Below are 21,927 nucleotides of genomic sequence, written 5' to 3'. Positions count from 1 at the left end.
AAATCCTGTCGGCCCACGCTCCCATTCGTGCGCTTGAGGGCCACGCACCTGACAGAAAAAAATAAAAAAAGTGGCTGACGTCTGAGTGACGTCAGCCGTGCATCATAAACCCTCGGGCTGGCAACTCATACCAGGCCCCTTCCTTGAACCGGACCTGTCCCTCGGCCTGCCACACGATGGACTCTCTCGCTTGGGATCTACGGCCCTGTTCACCAGCCCTTCCCCCGAGCACCAGTCAACGCTGGAACTGCTCTAAACACAAACCCAAACCCCTTCGGGAAAAAAAAAATAGAAAAACACGGCCACTCCGCTCCCTCCCTTCCCTCCGCCTCCTTGAAGCCGCAGCCCTCACCCGCCCAAACAACACAAGTTTCCTTACACCACCCAAACTTTCGCTTTCTTCTTCTTCTTCCTAGACGTCGCTGCAAACCCTAGTCTTCCTCTCTCTCTCTCTCTCTCTCTGTTTCCTTCCCACTGAAACTTCGTCGGCACAATGTCTACCTTAGAAATCGAAGCTCGAGAGTATGTCTTTTTGTTTTTCCTCTTTAACGTTGTATTGCACACACATAAATCCTATGTTTATGTTTTTCTAGGGTTCAATATTTAAGTTCTTGTGTTGTTTTCTGGCAGACAACTGGGGGAGCAGAGTAGGGTTAAGTTAGGTTTAACTGGGTTATGTTTGCTTTTTTTTTTTTTTTGGTAATCATTGGATTCTGTTCGTTCAAAGACAAACAATGCCTGGGAAGTTCTCGGATGTTGTCGAATATGTTGGCTTTCGGTAACAGGGGTATTGACTTGTTTGCTAAAGATACAGTGAGAGTACAACGTTGTACTGTTTGAGTGTACTAGAAAATTCGATGTTGTTAATCTGTTTTATTTTTCTCTCTTTTCAGTGTCATCAAGATTGTGCTTCAATTTTGCAAAGAGAATTCTTTGCACCAAACGTTTCAAACGTTGCAGAGTGAGTGCCAGGTATCTTTGAACACTGTTGACAGCGTTGAGACATTTGTTTCTGACATAAATAGTGGAAGGTGGGATGCAATTTTGCCTCAAGTGGCTCAACTTAAGCTTCCCAGGAATAAATTGGAGGATTTGTACGAGCAGGTTTGTAACAATACTTACCTTTGAATATGTATGTTGCAAGCCTGGTATTAGTCCTTTCACTTTCCGACATGTTTACACTACCATTCGACTCTAGCTGCTGTGATGTATGAACAATGTTACTTGTTTTGCATATTCTTCAACTTATAAGCTCACTGTCGTGATTTATAATGCTCAAGATTGGTGTTAGCTGTATTGAATATGATTCTTACAGGGCTAGTCTTTTTTGTGTGCGCGTATATAACTTCCAATTTACATTATGCCAATATTATATGAGAGAATTTCTCCTGCTAGGATGCATGATATGGCTACCGGGATTTAGTGATCAAAGGTGTAAAGTGTAGGACAGAAGCAATAATGCACATTTGATTTAGTTGTAGAACACAAAAGCATATATCTGATATATGAAGGTTTTTCGAGTGGCCCATCTCATGTATAAAGGCATATTTGAGCTGAGGAACTCGTTAAGACTCATTTCAGAGGTGAAAGTAGTTTAAGGTATTCTGAAGTCAGCAATAGAGTTGTACTGATATTGTAAGGTGGAAACATATTCTGTTTATTTTGAAATATTGAATATGAATAATGTCCCAACAAAAACAAGTGCACGCATAGGAACACACCACACCTAGCCATTGTCTAAATGCACAACTAACATTGTCAACTTCTAATCCCTAGAACCTTTGACAGAATGGATCAAACTAGTACTGATGTAAGAAGGCTCAATCATATTAAAACTTCTAATCCTCTTAGGAATGGTAGCGCCTAAGTCTGTTGGTTTTGATCAGATTCACTCTCATGAGAATGAATGACATTAAGGCAAATCAGATCATTGTCTATAAACCAAAGTTTGTGTGGTGGGGTTGGATACTTTTTTCCCATTTTTTTCTGCTGTCGTTGTATGTCTTGGATATGGATTTTTCAGTTTGTGTTAATTTGGATTGCGGAGTTATGTCTTTGTTTGGCCCTAAATGTTAGTATGATCGCTGTGTACCTCTGCCAGGTTTAGTTGGCTCTACTTCCCTGAAAGCCTACTTGAATGGATTGACAGTGGAGTAATTTTTTCTATGTTTCTTCTGTCCATGTTATGATTTTCATTTCTTATGTGTTGTGTAGATTGTACTCGAAATGATTGAACTTCGAGAATTGGATACTGCTCGTGCTATCTTAAGACAGACTCAGGTAATGGGTGTAGTGAAGCAAGAACAACCTGAAAGATTCTTGCGACTTGAGCACCTCCTTGTCAGAACCTATTTTGATCCAAATGAGGTATGAAATAGCTTTCAAATAATTATTTGACTCACTAGTTATTGAATTATTGGTCATAATAAGAAAGAATTTCAACCTTTATTTCTTTATTGCTATCTACAATGAGAATATGTGCAATGAAGTCCTACCAAAAACATGTTAGTCAGTTGAAGGTTCCCAGACACTTGAATGTCCCAAAAACCTTAATATCACAAACACCTGAAGGTCCCAATCAACAGCCAGCACTCCAGAACTAATGATGCATTATATTTATTCAGCTCGAGGAAAAAAGAAAGAAAGAAAATGATATTGGTCTGGTCATAATTTTTGTCTTTTCTCTGTAATGCCATCAAATTAGATTGAAGGTTAACTAAATAGTGCACCTGAATCTTTTGCTGTTAGCTCATTCCACTGTCTTGGAGTATGTTGTGCTTTCATTTCAATCAGCATGGTGCTCTATTAGAAACTTAAAGGTTATGTTGTCTATAACAGGCTTATCAAGAGTCAACAAAAGAAAAACGGCGTGCTCAAATTGCTCAAGGTTTCACTCCATCTCCCTTCTATAAGTGAACTTTAAATTTCACTCCATCTCCCTTCTATAAGTGAACTTTAAATATTTCCATTAGGTTTTTAATCTCAATGAATACATCAGGTATCTCTCCTCTATGATTAGAGATAAAAATTTGTCACTGAAAAATCACTGAAGGAACATAAATAACGTAAAAAAAAAACCCTGCACAATTTGGATTCACTTCAATCTTCAGATAACGGTTCAATTCATAGTTTGGGGAGAAAAATCTGATATGCTTGCCGCCTGAAGACTTCTAGGGACTGAAATATACTCATATGGTCATACAATGTCATAATGCGTTAAGAAAAGCAAAGATCTGTTGTTACTAAATTTTCTGTTTAGCATTTCCTTTAATTTGTTTTTAGTTGTTCCTGTTTATGGATTTAGACCAGGCCTTGGATATGGAGTTTAAATGTGAAATACAGTCAGAGGTGTCTGACATTGAAATCTGACAAAAAATGTAGATAGCAAATGAAAAAATCTTTGTAGTTATTGAGGTTTATTCTTTGAAGTTTGTGGTCTTTGACGAGTTTTGTTTTCTTTTAAATTTCTCAGCACTTGCTGCGGAAGTTAGTGTGGTGCCACCATCAAGATTAACAGCTCTAATTGGTCAGGCTCTGAAGTGGCAGCAGCACCAAGGTGAACTTTTGCATCTGTTATTTTGTTTTGTTGATTATTTGGTATGAGGTTCTCTTTGAAAATTATCCTCCCGTGGAAGAGCTTTAAAGAAAATCCTCTAGTGGATATGTTGCTTAAAATTCATTTCTGCTTTATTCTTTTCTCCCTCCCTCCCTTCTATTTCCATCCTGTCATAGATGAGAGTACTTTATATTTCTTATAGATACCCTTCATGGCTATAAAATCTATATTCACTTTTATGCATTGTGAATTTTAGTGCCAATGAAATCAAGTTTTATTTATCTGCAAGAAGTTTTCTTCGTACATGTTAGGTGAGGATACAGAGATTTTTGTTGTTAATTTAGCTTCGGCATCTTGCCATACCTTGTCCCTCCTTAATAATTCTTCATCTTGATGGTTCACATATGCATTGAGATGAAAGATTCATGTGCTATATATGTGGATTCCATCTGTTTTTCTTTTCCTTGAGGGGAAACAAATTTTATTAAATGCAGAGTAAGCAAAAAATGAATGTTACCCTTTCTGTACTTTTGAATGACACTTCCTCTTGTTGAAGTGATTGATGGACTGCTTTTCACTGTACATGTAATAGCTCTTTATCTTTATAACTGTAAGGCCGTGTTCGTTTGATTGGAATGTTAGAATAGGAATAGGATTTGCATACAATTTCAAGGACGGAATGGCTATGATCGTTTCATTCCACCATTTGGCATATATGTTACGAATTGTAAATAGGAATAGGCTAAAGGACTAACATATTTCCAATTTTACACTTTTTTGTTTTACGACTTACTAATTTTCAAAACTTAAAAAGAATCTTTCAACATCAGTATCAAAACTGCTGTCATGATAATTGAGATGTCCAACTACTTCTGCATGTAAGAAATTAATGTCTTTATATAAAAGACCAAATTTATATGTATGTAATATTATGTTTGATATAAAACGAGGACCAGAATCGAGAAGAAAATAAAGAAGATGAACATGATTGCTTCTATTGACATGGTGGAGTTCACCTTCACCACCAGTAAAGAAGACTATCAAAGAATCTATCCTGGGTTTGAGCCCAATATATGTTAGCATGGCTTGCTGGTGATAAATTGATAAATGATCTTTTTGGCAACATATTTGCTACAAGTGAGAATTGCACATGTTCACAGAAGAGTTTCACGAAGTATGTAGATTAAAGAAAAAATAGGTTTAATATACAAAGGCACAAAATGGTATAGAAGACAGTTGTGGGAGGGTACTTTTCTCAAATTTACATCCCATTAGAAGTACGTAATAGAAATTCCAGCCTTCCACCTGTTTCAATTCCACCTAGTCAATGTAGTTGAGTTCAGTCAGTTCCTTAATTCTATTTTCATTCCAAGCTAAATAAACATCCAATTTTGATGGAAAGGAAACAAATTCCTATTCCAGGCCTTGCTTACTGCCGAGCAAATGAGGCCTAAGTTAACAGTCTCTTATTAAAAGAAGTGGACTTCTTGTTCACTTCGTATAGGTTTTTTTCTCTATCAATATATATTGTAATCAGATTTATTTTTATTAACAGGAACGGTCACTTATGTGGTTACTTTTTTTTTTCTCTTTCAGGATTGCTTCCCCCAGGAACACAGTTTGACTTATTTCGGGGAACAGCTGCTATGAAACAAGATGTGGATGACTTGTATCCAACAACTCTTTCACACACAATAAAGGCAGGGAATTTACATGTAGCATTGTAGCTATATGTCATTTTGATACATTGTTCAGTATCCTTTATTGGTTTAGTGTTAAGGGCTATTAATGCTGGATACTGAACTTCGTTTTAAATCAGGTTTTAGGAACTTAGACTACAGTAATATCAATATTCGGTGGTAGTTCTTTTATCCATGCATCGGCCTATGAAGAAATTTAAATAGATTAGAAAGATCTTATCGATTTATATTAAGTAGTGGCCTGATTATTTGTAACAATTTCTTTCTGAACTTCTAATCTGTTTTTGGCGGTGTTTTGCTGCAGTTTGGGACAAAAAGTCATGCAGAATGTGCCCGGTTCTCACCAGATGGGCAGTTTCTTGTCTCTTGCTCGGTTGATGGATTTATTGAGGTATATATGATTATGATGCTTTTGTTAATATGAAATTATTTGGTGTGATTTGAGTGCGTTCTTCTTCCAATGTTTGTGTCACTTCCAGGTGTGGGATTACTTAAGCGGGAAACTCAAGAAGGATCTTCAGTACCAGGCTGATGTGAGCATTTATTTTCTTTCCGAAGTCTTGTGCATTCTACAACAATAATACATACATAGATATATAATATAAGTATATATTTTCATTGCAATTGTAAGGTTAATTAATTGTAAAGTTGTAGCATTATGACCTTGATATCATTGGTTCTGAGCAAGAAACATGCTATTGGAAGTGGGGATAATGTTGTGTTTTTCACCCTCTCAAGGGTTCTTGATGAATGCAACTTGGGCTCTGGCCTGCTTGTCATGTCCTTATAATATACACACACATATGCCCCTACACACACGGATGGTCGTTCAGTAGTTTTTTTTTTTTCGCAACCTGCTTTCTGCATTTTCTGATGTGCTGTCAATATTGCAGGAAAGTTTCATGATGCACGAGGATGCTGTCCTCTGTGTTGAATTTAGCCGAGATTCAGAGATGCTTGCATCTGGGTCACAAGATGGAAAGATCAAAGTAAATTATGCTCATTTTTCTTGGATGGAACAGTTTGGTTCTTGTTTTTTCTTCTAGAAGTTAAATTCTCCATACATTTTTCTTAAATTTTTGTTTTAATTTCCCATTAGAAACCATCATATGACCACATGTATCCTCAAATAATTATAGAGTCCTTCAAATTTACTCCCACACCTGTCTTCAAATACTATTCAGTCCAAACCAGTCTCCCTCTAGTACTAATCTGAGCAAATGTTGCCATCTGACTATGGGGATGGCTGCCCTATTATTATAAAATTGATGTTAGTTTTATGTAGTTACTTCTCTTTCAGAGAGTCCATATGATTCTCCCACTGCTTTGTAAGCATTCATTACTGTGTACCCTAATTTTCTTACATGTCAGTGGATAAAGTTGGTATGAATATGACACTTAGGTGTTCCAGAAATTGTAATGAGTGACGAGTGGAGTTTTTAATGTCGGATTCTGGTTCTGATTATAGTTCTATTATTATATCTCCCAAGCTGTAGGTTAAAGTGCATTATGATTTTGTTGCTAGGAAAGATAGATTGACCGCCAAACTTTTGTTTACTTGATTCATCTCATGTTATGATTGCATGTTGCTAATTGTTTCACATGGGTGTTCTATACATGGTATTGCTCATTGTATTTAAATTTCTGTTTTATTTCATGTTATTACATTTTTGTATGGGTGTTTTTGGAGTGTATATCCCATTTCACGCAAATGTTCTGTTTGTTTTGTGATTATATTTGTGTGTGGTTGCCTCTGGTCAAATTTTATTGTCTATGATATGAACATAACTCAAGCTGTGTTTGTTCTGAGTATGCTTGCATTTTCTTGTCCAAGATAAGGCCCTAGTATAGTAATTATGATTTGGCGTCTTCTTGAAGCTAGAAGATAGTTTACAGAATGTTATTTAACTTTTTTGGTTCCTGTCCATTTTGCTACTTTGCATTTGTTGACTTAATTCAGTTTTGATATGTTATACAGTTTTATTGAATTTGTTACTGAACTTAATTTGTCTAAATTCTTCTTACAGGTTTGGCGTATTAGGACTGGGCAGTGCTTGCGCCGTCTTGAACGTGCACATTCAAAGGGTGTCACCAGTGTTTCCTTCTCTCGTGATGGAAGCCAGTTACTTAGTACATCATTTGACAGCACTGCAAAGTATTTTTTCACATCTCTTGTTGCATATGTTTCCTAGATTGGTACATTAGTTATTACTTTACATGTCAACATACATTGAGTTTTGACTGTTCCTATGTTTTCATTTTTAATACATCCGTTGAATTGTATTAGTTATGTAACAGTTATGCATCACTCATTGTCACATGCATCTCCTTGTTTTTCACTTTTATGTTTTGGTTACTATGATTTAATGTCAAAAAGTGCATTATTGGCCGCCACGCACATCTCCTCTTTTCGTTCATATATAATTATATTTATATTCATTGCTATATTTTTAAAGGTGACTGTTTATGACTGATGTAGAATCCATGGCCTAAAATCTGGGAAGGCGTTGAAAGAATTTCGTGGACATTCATCTTATGTAAATGATGCAATCTTTACAAGTGATGGAGGTCGTGTAATTACTGCATCTAGCGATTGTACAGTCAAGGTAAGTTTCTTGCGATATGTATTTGTATCTCGTAGACGCTGTTGTTGCGCAACACCTTTCCATTTTCTGGGGCATAAATAAGTTTTTTTTTTTTTTTTTTTGAGGTCTGGGATTTGAAGACTACAGACTGTCTGCAGACATTCAAGCCACCTCCTCCTTTAAGGGTATTCCTGCTCATTGTTTTAATATTTTATATATCATGAGCTAGAGGAACCTAGCTACATTTCCTTTAAACTTCTGCCTTTTCTTTTATTGTTTTTGCATCTAATATGTGGTTTTTTTGTTTGAACTGTTAGGGAGGTGATGCTTCTGTGAATTCTGTTCATCTTTACCCAAAAAATACAGATCACATCATTGTATGTAATAAGACGTCATCCATTTATGTCATGACACTTCAAGGGCAGGTATATATATTTTCACTTTTGTTCAACATGTCACAATGTATTTGGCAGGCAGTGATGATTGGTTTAACATTTTTCAAAGTTCGTTTTTGAAAATTTCATGTTTTAAAGCCAAAATATTTTGCTTTGTTGTTAAGTGCAAATGAATTTATTATTACTGAGACTGTCTGATTATTATGGCTTAGGTTGTGAAGAGCTTTTCATCTGGTAAAAAGGAAGGTGGAGATTTTTTGTCAGCTTGTGTGTCACCTAAAGGGGAATGGATTTACTGTGTTGGTGAAGACAGGTATTCCAGATAAACTTTTGTCAAATTTTCATCGTGCTCATATTTCATTTGTTTATGTTAATATACATTCTTAATATGCTTGTTTTTGTGTCTGTTATGTATGAAATCTTGCCAAATTCAAAAGATCTCTTATACATTTTGCGGTGTTTATCCTCGTCTTCTAGAGAACTATTTGTTTTCTTAGCATCATTGGATAGACGAAGTTTTGCTTTTCCAACATTAGAATTCCAAAATTAGAATCTAAGAGATAATTTGGGCTTCTCCTTCTCTAGAGTCAGAGCCGTTTGTGTTATTTTTTTTCCTCCAACAGGTACTTGCCAGTTGGAAACTACAAAGACTGTGCTACCTGCTTTGTTCTTGTGATCATCAGCATGCAGGGTGCTTACCAATGTTTCATCTGTTTGCAGGAATATGTACTGTTTCAGTCACCAATCTGGTAAACTAGAGCATCTAATGAAGGTATGTATTTTGTTGCTAAAGATTGAGTTGGTAATGAATTTTTTTTTTTTTTTTCCGAACAAAGTACTGAATTAGCTTTAGAATGATATACCTGACGCATATCTGGAATCACAACAATTATTGACAATTTTGTTAATTGACGTTTGTATTTTGGTAATGGAGATTGAGATGGTGCAGAACGAGGGCTTAGAATGCAAATAGTTGTTGCACATCTGAATCACATTAAACGAGAATTTAAGTATTTGTTTCAACATGGCTATTGCTCTAAATTCACAAAGTGCTTTGAAAAGACAACTGAATGTTCAAGTGATGATTTTTCCTTGGTTGAGTTAAATTGGTGTTTTTCAAACTTCATTGAGACATGGATCTTCTAGTATTTCTAACCAGTTTTGGTTGCTTCACTGATTGAGATCCGATCACTCAGCATTGCAAGTGTCTTATTATATTCTTTCTGCTTGGCATGAAACCCCATATTCGAAGATGTACATTGATTAAGTTTCATACCCTATACAAATAAGGTGTGAAGGAGAAATCCTGTGTATGTTCGCTTAGATAAATATCTGCCCTGTCTTGTTTAAAATACTAATAGAGGTATCTGATGACATCTTTGTTTGTGCTGGCCGATATAACTATTTGGCCCTTGTCATCCATATATACCTGTAAGCATACTGCATGCAGATGACATCTTTCTGGATGTGTATTCATCCTAGATGTGGCAAATTTAAGACAAAGCCTGTTTTGGTCCCTGAATGGCTCGTTTTAAAGGAGTGGTACAGTAATTGCAATTCTTGCCGCATTCTAATTCCAGCTATTTCTGGTCCCGAAACCTGCACTATTCACATCCGTGGGTGTGTGCATGTGTGGACGTCTGGGATTACACTGTTGGTTGTGTTTGCTGAGATCTAACTGCGCATGTTAAACAATCTCTGTGTTTACACAATCCTCCTTTGATAACCGAAAATGCATAAATGAATGCCAAAGAGTTATGAAGTGCTTTCTATTGTGATTTGCAGGTCCATGAAAAGGAGGTAATTGGCATCAGTCACCATCCTCACAGGAATCTTGTCGCCACATATAGCGAAGACTGCACACTGAAGTTATGGAAGCCTTGAATCTCTGGTGACCTGTATGTAATTTCGTTTCCGGCTGCGTGAAGTTAGATTGCTGACATGCATATTTGGTTGGCATTTGAGAAACAAAGTGTAAGCGTTGTCTGCAAAAACTCACTCAGACCCAGAGCCGATTAGGATGTTGGATTCGTAACATTTACTCATCGATCAATCATGGTTTGGACATATTGTATAGCTTTTTACTAAGCAACATCTGTAATTTTGATTCATAACTCGTATTCGTGTTATGCACTCTAGAACCAAGATTTGGCATAATCTGTTTTCGGTTAAATCGAATCAAGTGCTTAATTTTATAGACATGGTTTGCTAAGTACTTGTGGGAAGGATAGGCTTTGATTCGAATAATTGAAACTGTCTGTTATTTAGTGCGTAAAACTTGGTTGAAACATTTTAGTGCAGTGGTCCTCTTATTTTGGGAGGTTCCAGCTTAGCACATGACTAATTAGTCTAGCTGTATCGGGTCTTGACGGAAGAGGAGATTTTAGGTTCGGCTCACATTACGAGAAGGATATAAGAAGTTGCCTCCATTTTATGCTTCAATCGTCCGATCTGAATTCTGCATGACATCAAATGACCTCCAATCTGACTTGTGCTGTGTTGATGGAAGAAAGTGAATGAGAGCTTTTTGGCATCAATTTATATGCCTTTATTAGTCGCGACTAGAACTATTGGAACATAGTCCCCCGGATAAACAGATGGAAAGTGCTCGAATTTGAAGAAAAATCACCAATAGAATATGAAGAGGAGCTCTGAGAAGAAATCCTAAAACCCAATATATTGAATTAGAGTTCAAAATCGTAATTAAGCCAAACAGGAGCCACACCTTTTTTTTTATTTTTATTAGTACAACGATATATTTTACATTAAAGAGAGCAGGGAGTTCAACTAAGCCACATAATCAACCTAATTTGGTATCGAATTCGCCATCCACGAGATTAGAATTTAAGACCCCTTGTTTACTAGTAAGAAAGAATACTACCATACTGTAGTACCAAGTGGCATACTGTCATTGATTTAGCTAATAATCAAACATGGAATCAAGGCATACTGCCATTGATTGTTGGGTAAGAAACCAGTGGTGAAGCCACGTGAGGGCGAGGAGTGGCGGCCGCCACTCCCTTCGTCGAACCCCTCCCGTCGCCGAAAAACCGACTGGTGTAGCCCCTTTGTTTCCGATGTTTTGTTTCTGCTGCGCACAACAACAACAGCAACATATTTGGTTTTTTTTTTCTTTTCAAAACATCCAAGCCAAAACGACGTCGTTTTGGTCCTGTAAAAAAATTTAAAAATTTAAAAATAAAACGACGCCGTGTTCCCCCTTCACTCAGTTCCTTCAGCCTCGTGTCCCCCTTTATTGTTTCAACCTCTCCCATTCACCATTCAGAGATAAAGAGAGAGCAGGTTTGCCCCCAAAATCCCAGTAGCCAACGCCCAACGGAACGGAAAATTTAGGAAGGTTGATTCCCGTTGGCTTTTTGCAGCCATCACCAGCCATTCTTCAGCCACTAAAGTCTGAGCGGCTGGCTTCCAGCCTTCAATCAAAGGTAAATTTTTTATTTCCTAAATTTATAATCCCTAACCCTAATTAATTATTGAATACGAATTTCGTTTAATTGATATAGAATCATATAGTAATGCACTAATATATAGTTATTGATTATTGATATGATTCTAAGATTATTGATTTGAAATTATGAAATTATTTTTTAGGGTGAAAAAAAATTGAATTCTTGATTATTAGTTGAATTGATTAGTTCTATTCATATGATTAGTTGAATTGAATTTTTATTTATCAAATAATTTGTATACTTATTGGTACTGATTAATTGAATTGTTGGTTGGATTAGTTATTATGCATACTATAGTATAGTCGACTCTAGGATTAAGAGTCTAAGATTTTTTTTTCTTTCCATTTTACAGTTACGTAATGAAACGATACTATAAGAAATAATGCTTAAATCCTCCTTCAAAATGGAACGATACTATGAAGATTGTGAAACCACCATTGCGTAATAAAATGAGAGATCAATGGTTGAGTGATAGCATGATTGTTTACGTTGAGAGAGATGTATTTACTTTTATTAATAATGAACCTATTATACGACGTTTTCATGACATGAAACCTCGCCGGCAACAATTGTAATTTGTTTGTATTGATTAATTATGAAATACATTACTATATAAAAAGATTTAGTTGTTGCCATTTTTCTTTAACCTTACACTCTTTTAAGTTTGCCCCTCCCCTCGAGAAATCGTGACTTCACCACTGTAAGAAACCACCGGTTAACTAATGGGTTGCTAACAGGTTCACCAATACTAGCCCCCATTAAGTCTTCACCCGTTATTTGAATTTTTTTTTTGCGAGCAAATTGAGTCGTGTTAATGAGTTGGGTTCATTTTACCAGCTTTATTCCCTAACTAGATGCTTGGTTTAGGTTAAACTATAGATCAAATAGTAATGTAAGTTGTACATAAACATTTTTACTTACCACCTTATTATCACCATAAGCAAATTTAATTGAAATTTATATAGTAAATAAACATAAATTTCAAACTTTAAACTCATTCAATTGAAATAACGAAACCCAAGTTGGAGTAGGGGAACAACAAAGTTCATGTTAACTGTTGAGACAAATGATATACATGAAGAAAGAAGAGTCAACTTTGTTCTCCCCGAGGGAATCAATTCTTTTATTTATTTATTTGGGACAAAAGTCAAAGTACATAAGAATGCTGCCCCCTGCTCCGCCCCGCCTAGCAGGCATAACCACCAACTGTCCCACAACAACACAGGACTTAGGAATTAGGAGTGGCGTGGCAACCTCTGAATCCGCCTTCAACACCACCAATCGATCAGCTCTCTCTCTCTCTCTCTCTCTCTCTCTCTCTCTCTCTCTCTCCCCCCTTTCTTTTAGACTGACACACAGCTTATTTGCCTAAAATTAAGGTCCATTTGAAAATATTTTTAAAATAATTGAAAATGTTTTAGATGAAAATACTTTTAAAATTAATTTTTAGTAAATATAAGTAAATTTTGAAAAAATACTTGAAGTGCTTATTATGATAAACACATAACTAAAGCTTCTCACAAAAAGCACTTTAAATGCTTTTGGAAATCAAAATTATTTATTTAAAAACGATTTTAATCATTTTAAAAACACTTCCAAACGAGTTCTTAATTTCTAATCTGTGTTTTAGGCATACCCTTCAAAAGGGACGTACACGGCACAGATTCTGTAACAGTAGTGTCTACATATCTAATGCCAACAAGAATTTGTGTGGATTTTTATCTATGTATTCTTGTTTCATTAGCACGAATGCGTGCCATATAAATTGTTTTCATTCACTAGGATCATTGATCTTGATCCTTAGGCACATCACGTGTTGACTTCTTGCATTCATAACTCAAGGTTCTTATTAAGAATTCTGGCACCTGCACCTGGATGCATACATGTGAAACATCATATGGATATGGGGTTAATTAGAGTAAGTGCCCAAACTTGGAGTTCCAAGGACTCAAAACATTTATTAAAAGAAAGTCTTGAAGAGTTCTAGACATGAAGTGAAGATCATCAAGGTTTCATTTCAGCAACAAAAATGGAATTTATCAGCTACTTCTCAACGAATTCCACAAAACCACAAAAAACGCAGGTAAATATTTGTCGACTGACATGTTCAGTTTACGTGGCTGCACGTATGTCTTGGTTGGTCCTCTCCTTTCTTTTACGCGCAGGAGTGCTGCTAGTGCACCAGCTCGATCCCGAAAAATAGTTCTACGTGGAAGAGTAACGCAAGAGAGACAATATGACATCCTATTAGTGTACCTTTTGAAGTGGAAAAGCTAAGTGATTTATACCATTAACTTTTAATCAGATAAATTTATTAATTAACGTGATATGTACACATCACTTATCACATCAAATTGTGCACTAATATGACATAAAAATATTTTCTCCCTAGCATTTTTCATATCGAAAGTTTAACGTGTTTAGTGGGACATTTTAAACTTTAAGATGAACAAAAATTTCCACTAAAACAGAATATTTTTACATTTTAGAATTTTCTAATGGAAACTCTGTGAGTCTTCTTGGCCTTTGGAATGGGTGGATAACCGTGGCTTACCACTAGTTATCACCATTTTTATAAAAAGAAAAAGAAAACAAATAGAAAAAAGGAAAAAAATAGAAGACAAACAGTAGAAGTGTCATTTGCATCCTCAGTTTTACATCTTTAAAGTAAATATTTCTAATGGAACGTAATTTGCTATACAAAGAGCATTCATGTTGTCTTCAACTAAGCAAAAACTTACGCCACACTTACTTCTGGATAGACTAAATTTTTAAATCAAATTTTATAAACTAAATGATGTGAATATTGATAATTGAATTATTACTTAAGTGTTGATTAATGTGTTTATTTCATATTGGTGACACATCATTTGGTTTAAAATTTTGGTCTCCCTAGCATTATCATTATGAAATTAATATCTAACCTACCAAATTAGAGAATTGTTATTGGCACTCTAAAAATCCCATTTTACACTCTAAATTTTCTTAATAATTATAGAAAATTAAGAGTATAAAATGAAAATTTTGAAGTGCTAACCGTTCTCCCAAATTATACAACATATATGGAAGCTCAAACTAGCCTTAATAAACTCAGCCAATTATTTACTTGTTAATTTTGTGCATCACCTAATTAGGGTTGAATATTAATTCGTTGCATGGAAATGGCTATCAATTTATATGAGAGAGAGAGAGAGAGAGAGAGAGAGAGAGAGAGAGAGAGAGAGAGAGTTGGGAAAACTTCAAGAAATTAGAACAGCGGTAGGAAAAAGAGAAGGATGCTTGGGAAGGGAAATTTTGTATTAAATTACTGCAGCTGATAGACGTGAACATTTATTACCTTCACAACCACCGCCTTGCCATTCCTATTAAATCATCGCTGCATGCTCCTCCTGCAAATACAGCAACTACATTTCTTCTCTCTCTTTCTCTCTCTCTCTCTCTCTCTCACTCTTCTACCCCCCTACGTTACCATCTCAAAACATCAATATTCAGCCATTGATGGCTAGGCACCTTCCAAGTAGCAGTATTAGGTTGTTCTGTGTGGTTGTTTTGGTGATGGTGGTTCTGGAAGCTGGAGTAGTTTGGTGCCAACATGTGAACTCATCATCACCGTCAGCCGGTGGCGGTGGCGGTGGGAGGAGATTGTTGTCAGAAACGGTGCCTGCCATGTTTATATTTGGAGACTCTCTAATTGACAATGGGAATAACAACGACATTCCGTCATTTGCCAAGGCTAACTATTTCCCTTATGGCATTGATTTCAACGGCGGTCCTACTGGCCGTTTTTCCAATGGCTACACCATGGTTGATGAAATAGGTCTCTCTCTCTTGCCTGCTGCTTTTATGTTTATTTTTTTACCTTAAGGAAATTAGTCGTTGCTTTTATTTTATTTTTTGGTTTTATGGGTACCCTATTTGCTTAATATAGAATAGACCAATTGGGTTGGTATATGATTTGATCTTAATCTCTGAATTTTTTATGTTAACCTACTTGTTAATTACACATAAATGAAGTCTTGGAGATGCATCTTATTTGCTCATTTGACTAATTAAAGGGCACATTTACATTCCTCATTAGAGCATAAAAACCAGGCATTATACACTTTTATAAAATGATGAAAAAAAACTTAAACATTATTGCCATTTATCTCTCTTTTTTTTCTTTTTCTTTTTTTTTTTAAAAATTAATTTGATCCTCCTGCAGCTGAACTGCTAGGACTTCCCTTGATTCCTGCTCACTCTGAAGCTTCTGGTGATCAAATGCGTCATGGAGTCAATTATGCATCTGCAGCTGCTGGAATCCTTGATGACACTGGCAGAAACTTCGTAATTAATAAACTACTTCATGCTTCATAATTTAATTAACTAACTCTATGTATTTATCTTAAACTTTGCATGGATTTGGCAGAACCATCGCTTTTCATGTTTGATCTGGAATTGTTTCAGTTGAATTATTTGTCACAATTGTTTTCTGCAGGTGGGAAGAATACCTTTTAGTGAACAAATAAGAAACTTTCAGAATACACTTGATCAGATAACAGGCAATCTTGGTGCTGATGATGCTGCTCGATCTATTGCCAAGTGCATCTTCTTCGTTGGAATGGGAAGCAATGACTACCTGAATAATTACCTAATGCCCAACTATCCAACTAGGAATCAGTACAATGCCCAAAAATATGCTGATCTCTTGGCTCAAGAATATACACAGCAGCTCACTGTAAGAACTTCACCTCCTCAACTAGACGCTCCAGATGTTTAGATCGTATAACTGTCTTACATTGCGTATTTGAAGCGTTATTGCATCATATAATCGATAAAAGTCAGGGGCACTATGCGTACTGTAAATTGGTTTTGCGTTGGATGCTCTAGCTTGAACAACGCATGCATGACTTCTCGTACAATTACATAAGCATCGTATTAATATATGTGACATGTTCCAGAGACTTTACAATCTTGGTGCCCGAAAATTTGTTATTGCTGGATTAGGAAGAATGGGTTGCATTCCAAGTATTTTGGCCCAAAATCCAAGTGGAACCTGCTCGGACGAAGTTAATCGTCTTGTTCTACCTTTTAATACAAATGTGAAGACAATGATCAACAATCTTAATGCCAACTTACCGAGCTCAAAGTTCATTTACATAGACATCGCTCGTATGTTCGAAGACATGCTCCTCAATTCTAGATCCTATGGTATGCTTGCTACTGTATATTTAATCTTAAGTCATTCCTGATTGAACTTTAATTATGTGTCCGTCGACACTAGCAATTTCAATATTTGTGCAATTCTGTTTGTAGGATTCAGCGTTGCAAATCGTGGATGCTGCGGTATTGGGCGTAACAGAGGCCAAGTTACATGTCTTCCTTTCCAAACACCATGCCCAAATCGAGAACAATATATCTTCTGGGATGCATTCCACCCGACATCAGCGGTGAACATCATAATTGGGAGGAAAGCTTTCAGCGGGGACCGTACCGAGGTTTATCCCATGAACATACAGCAGCTTGCCACTCTTGACATTGAAAGGAACCAGTAGAAAGTGCGGTGGTTCAAATTTACCGTTTGGCTTTATCTTTCTATTTTGTTTCTACTAATTTGTTCGAGTGCCGCAGAGAAATGTTACAAATCTCGGACTTCTTGTACTTTATTGGTTTTGAACTTTAGATTGTTGTTTGGAATTGGCTAGTAGTAGTAGTAGTGGATTATCCTTTTCTTCTCTCATTTATTATACATTTTATTCTTACGCTCCCAATCCAAGTCTGAATGAAAGTGGAGAGAGAGGACGTCAGATAGTTGACAGATGACACTCCATTTTCACGTCTAATCTCTATAATTTATTATACACTTATTCTTCTTTTTTGTTTTTCATTCTTTCGTTTTTGTTTCCTCTTTCTTGGAGAGTTGGTAGATTCATTATCCCACCATGATCTTAATTATGAGATCAATATTATTTTGGGTTTTCGCAAAAATAACTTTCTCAAAATTATCTTCATAGTCAAAATCACTTAGAACACTGTTTTTAACACCGTTTTTAGTGGGAAAAAAATGAAAACTCTATCCAATTTATTGCACCCGAAAATAACAATCGACGTGTGTTGGTTTTTTTTACTTTCGTTTGATTCGTTAGTTTCTCACTAATCTTAACAAAGATGGCTACACTAATTAAGTATTTAATTATCATAGCTACCTTAAGTTGAGCTGTGATTTGATTTGATTGAGCATAAATAAAGTTAACCTTGTGGACTAGATTTTCTGAATTTATCCTTCACTTTTCATGCTATAAACCTTTGGATGGATTCAAAAATCACCATGGCCCTGTAGTAATACTTAATTCAAGGGAATCCTTCCTAGCTTGAAAGATGCATGATTCAATTATATACTTCCACTAGTGGTGATATACCCACATGAATTGACAACACGTACAAGCAGAAATTACTAAAACAGAAAAATATTTATTAACATTATTAAATTAGCAATCAGCTGAAAAACATCAAAGGTCCATTAGTTTTATAGTGAAATTTCAACTTTCTTCATATTATATCCATCCCGATAAAAAAAAGCATCAAAGAAAGACTAAATTGTAGCAATTGTTCCTTAACTTTAATTCAATTGTAGCAATTGTTCTTTAACTTTAATTCAATTAGAGCAATGGTCCATCAACTAAAAATCAATTACCATTGGTCCCTCAACTCATTAAAACATGCAACTATGGTCCCTCAACCAAAAATTCATTATCATTGGTGTCTCAAGTTTAATCCAACTGGAGAAATGGTCTCTCAACTTTAACCCAATTGGAACAATGGTCCTTCCAACATAACTTATTTTGACAAAATTCTAACGAAGTTGACAAAAAAGGATCATAGCTACACATTTTGATGAGTTGAGGGATCAATGATAATAAATTTTTTGTTGAGGGACGATTACTACAATTTACTCTCAAAGAAATTGACAATTCATAAGAAATAAATCAGTGATGAGGTTGTTGCACGCAAGAAGTTCCAAAAGCTTTGTATTGTCTTGGCTTTCATAGCATAGTCCGTTGTTGAATGTTGATTGGGTAAGCATATGATCGTGTATTGGAACCATTATATGATGCCTTGCCCAGCATAATGTTTGCTGCCACTGTTGGATAGAAGGCATCCCAAAACAAGTACTATGTGCGATCTCTACAAGCTTGCTGAAGAGGTAGACAAGTTATCTGCCCATTGTTCCTTCCTACTCCATAACACCCCTTGTCTATCACTTCAAACCCTGCACCATTGCTTAAAAATTGAAGCGGCCTAGATCCACATCAGAAATTTGACAAAATACATTACTACTTATAAATGATGGTTTCATTACTTACCACACCGGAACTTTTATGATATACTTTACTATAATGATTTTTGAATGAGAACGGTTTGGATGATTGAACCATGTTTCAAATTTGCCACATTTATACAGTAGACCCCACTTATTAGATAAGATTGTGTTGTTGGTAAAGACCTTAATCATCTTTTGACAAACGACGCGATCTCATATGTGATATGTTATTTCTAAGGGTTGATAACCCTATACAATACATATTCATTATTTGATCACAAGCAATGACATATCAAGTGGTTTGAGGCTACAGTTGTACGTAAAATGGAACCCGAAAGAAAGATATTGTACGAGTATTGTGCCTCCATAATCCATATATGCATCAACAAATGAAATGCCCTTTCTGCATACTCCTCCATGATAGCAAGCAAATCGACTTCGCGACAAAGATGTGTTGCCATCTAAATTGTGAGATTTCTCAATATTTAGAGACAATATACTATCATGGACAAAACAGAACATTCAAGCTAAACACAGTTAAAAACTAGAATTACAAAATGTTTATTACTCAACTCTATGTTCCTCAACATGCATCAACGAACTTTACGAACTTTTTCTTCCTGTCCTAGCCCAAGTGATTTTTGCGCATTTGCAATACCTTCAGGATCTGCAATACAAGAAACCAAATTAACCAGATTATAATGTCAAAGGTATATCATATGTCCAAGTTTTCAATTAACTGGCTTCTAAGTAAAGGGATCATGCGTAATGTGTACGCATATCCACAAAAATTTTGACTCTTGACTTTGGTTCTGAAGTATCCAGGCCGATTGTGAGCAGGAAAGCTTCCCCTCAGATATTGGAATGTAAATGAACCATGGCGAAATAAAATCTCTCTCACTGTAGTATAATAAGATAGAAACAGTTATCATGCTTCTAGTACTCGTAGTATATAAGCATAGCTATAGCATTGCCACTTCATTCACAGAAACAACAGGTTGAGGGCGGGATCCCAGATTTTGTTATTTATGCTTAATATTTCATCAACTTGGTGTCGGTACCCGCAAAGTGTAAGCAGATATACGTACCAAAGAACTGTGTGAAAATACGAGTGAAGAAGTTCAAGTTGCGGGAGACATTGTATGCCATGGCAGGAGGAAGAGGTTTCACGACAGTATCAATGCTGAACACCCGTTGAAGGAACTGCAAAACAAATTTGTCAGGCATAAAATTATCAAAGAATAAATTTTAGATGTAGATGCTATACATAAAAATGAAATGGAACATGGAAATTATATGCCAAATAGATAATCATAGAGAACCAAGCAAATAATGATGTAAAAGCAAATAATCTACAAAACATAACTGAACGAAAGCAGCTAGATAGTCAATTCAACATGAAGACCGTACTTAGCTTGGACTGTCTTCTAAATTACTGAAACGAGCCAGAAACACTAGTAAAGTCATCTTCTTATTTTCTTTGTCCCTTAGCTTCAGGAAAGGGGGTTTTAATCGGGGACTCTAGTACGGATTTAGTAAGGGCATGTCCTTCGCTAATTGAAACTAAAGAACACGAATTGGTCAAGAAAGAACTCAAATACTTCTGAAACAGTAGCAGAAGGGGTTTACTGAAATCAGGTTTTGGCAGGCCATGCCCCAGTTCTCCGTGCATACCACCAACAGAGTTATTAAGTATGCACGGGAACATGAGGGGCCATGTGAATACATGTAAATAAAGTACCTCAAACACCCAATATGAGATATATGTATGACAGTATGACTTATGAGCTATAAGCTACATCGTTAATCTACCCAAGATGCGCCACTCGTAACTCATTTCTTGTAACCCCTTTTGCTCAAGCATTTGAAGCGTACAGCTACAAAATTTGTCGAGAACTTTGCAAGCAAATGGCTGTAATTCTCACAAAACATCATGCGTAAAGCAACTACTAACAACCAAATTTAGATAGAAAATTAATTAAAACACAATAATCACGCACAACCCAGAAAAGTAGAAACCCCAAAATCTTCAGAATCATATTAGGCTAAGGCAATAAACTAAACTGATATTAGCAATTAACTGCAGAATAACCAAACAAATTGCCAATTGGATAATTAAATAAACACATTTTAATGTGCCAAATTTGATAATTCCAAAAAATAAACAAAAACAACCAAATTAAATGATACTCTGAGTCTGAGAGCGCAACAACAGCAAGAACTGATGAAATTGCGAACTGGGTAAACTTAAAAGGACCTGAAAGTTACGCTGGAAGCTGTAGCGGAGCTCAGGATCGATCTCCGTGAGAGAATCTTGATCGTCTTGGTCCTGAGAGCGCTTAGTTTTCTTGCGAGGGACGTGCATGGTTGGAGTCGACCCTGGCTGGCTCGTCACCTTAAGCTTCCCTTCTGGGAATTCATCCTCCGCCTCTTGTTCCACCCTCCACGGAGCTGAAGACATCAACTGCTTCTTCGACTTCGACATGTTCGACGATCGCTGTACTTTCCTGGCGAAGAGCCTGAGGATGAGGAGAAGGAGCGTGTGTTATAGATAGGGGTCGTGTTTGGATGTGGGTGCAGTTGTGCTCTGTTCGCCCATCAGGAATACCTCACAGCTCTATCGAGACGGCTTATCGACAAGAATAGAGAGAGGGCTTTAGCGGCTTTAGCCTAAATCATTTGGGAATTGGCCCCTTTTCTAATGTTATGTCAAAAGTTGGGCAACTCTAAGTTAGGTTAGGTTACGTCCATACTGATGTAGTTTTCGTTACAAATAGAATATAACCGAATGACTAGTATTATAGATGGACTCTATGAAAGTTTTTTTCTTCGTAAAGACAATAAGAAGTCTTAAAAGTCTTAAAAGTCTTAAAAAGCGTAAAAGTGTCTACATTAGAGCAACTCCAAAAGACTCTTTAAAT

General features: G+C 36.2%; 3 protein-coding genes across 4 annotated transcripts; 2 read left to right on the top strand and 1 right to left on the bottom strand.

The window, feature by feature from the left end:
• The first annotated feature begins 275 nt into the window (after positions 1 to 275).
• On the top strand, positions 276 to 10,435 carry LOC137709931 (suppressor of mec-8 and unc-52 protein homolog 1-like). The gene is made up of 16 exons (XM_068448915.1): positions 276 to 522; positions 894 to 1,104; positions 2,215 to 2,367; positions 2,839 to 2,887; positions 3,473 to 3,556; positions 5,153 to 5,256; positions 5,561 to 5,647; positions 5,736 to 5,789; positions 6,150 to 6,245; positions 7,284 to 7,411; positions 7,736 to 7,862; positions 7,967 to 8,026; positions 8,159 to 8,266; positions 8,449 to 8,549; positions 8,957 to 9,008; positions 10,022 to 10,435. The coding sequence occupies exons 1-16, from the start codon at positions 494 to 496 to the stop codon at positions 10,118 to 10,120; spliced, it is 1,542 nt and encodes a 513-aa protein (XP_068305016.1). The 5' UTR covers positions 276 to 493; the 3' UTR covers positions 10,121 to 10,435.
• Positions 10,436 to 14,944: 4,509 nt separating this feature from the next.
• LOC137719235 (GDSL esterase/lipase At1g71691-like) lies at positions 14,945 to 17,425 on the top strand. Its single transcript, XM_068458408.1, has 5 exons — positions 14,945 to 15,523; positions 15,911 to 16,032; positions 16,184 to 16,423; positions 16,647 to 16,896; positions 17,002 to 17,425. The coding sequence occupies exons 1-5, from the start codon at positions 15,205 to 15,207 to the stop codon at positions 17,238 to 17,240; spliced, it is 1,170 nt and encodes a 389-aa protein (XP_068314509.1). The 5' UTR covers positions 14,945 to 15,204; the 3' UTR covers positions 17,241 to 17,425.
• Positions 17,426 to 19,347: 1,922 nt separating this feature from the next.
• LOC137742503 (uncharacterized) lies at positions 19,348 to 21,678 on the bottom strand. 2 transcript variants are annotated; one of them, XM_068482398.1, is made up of 4 exons: positions 21,264 to 21,678; positions 20,095 to 20,209; positions 19,580 to 19,673; positions 19,348 to 19,467 (listed from the first exon to the last, which is right to left on the bottom strand). In XM_068482398.1, exons 1-3 carry the CDS (start codon positions 21,489 to 21,491, stop codon positions 19,600 to 19,602), a joined length of 417 nt encoding a protein of 138 aa, XP_068338499.1. In that variant the 5' UTR covers positions 21,492 to 21,678; the 3' UTR covers positions 19,348 to 19,467; positions 19,580 to 19,599. The 2 variants fall into 2 exon arrangements, with proteins under 2 accessions (XP_068338499.1, XP_068338490.1); XM_068482389.1 differs by having other exon boundaries at positions 19,348 to 19,673; positions 21,264 to 21,677.
• Between the last annotated feature and the right edge of the window lie 249 nt (positions 21,679 to 21,927).

Source organism: Pyrus communis, chromosome 1 (genome assembly GCF_963583255.1).
Source record: "Pyrus communis chromosome 1, drPyrComm1.1, whole genome shotgun sequence".
NCBI classification, from domain to species: domain Eukaryota; kingdom Viridiplantae; phylum Streptophyta; class Magnoliopsida; order Rosales; family Rosaceae; genus Pyrus; species Pyrus communis.
The sequence above is the reverse complement of the archived record's forward strand: the minus strand, read 5'-3'. Positions and strand labels throughout refer to the sequence as shown.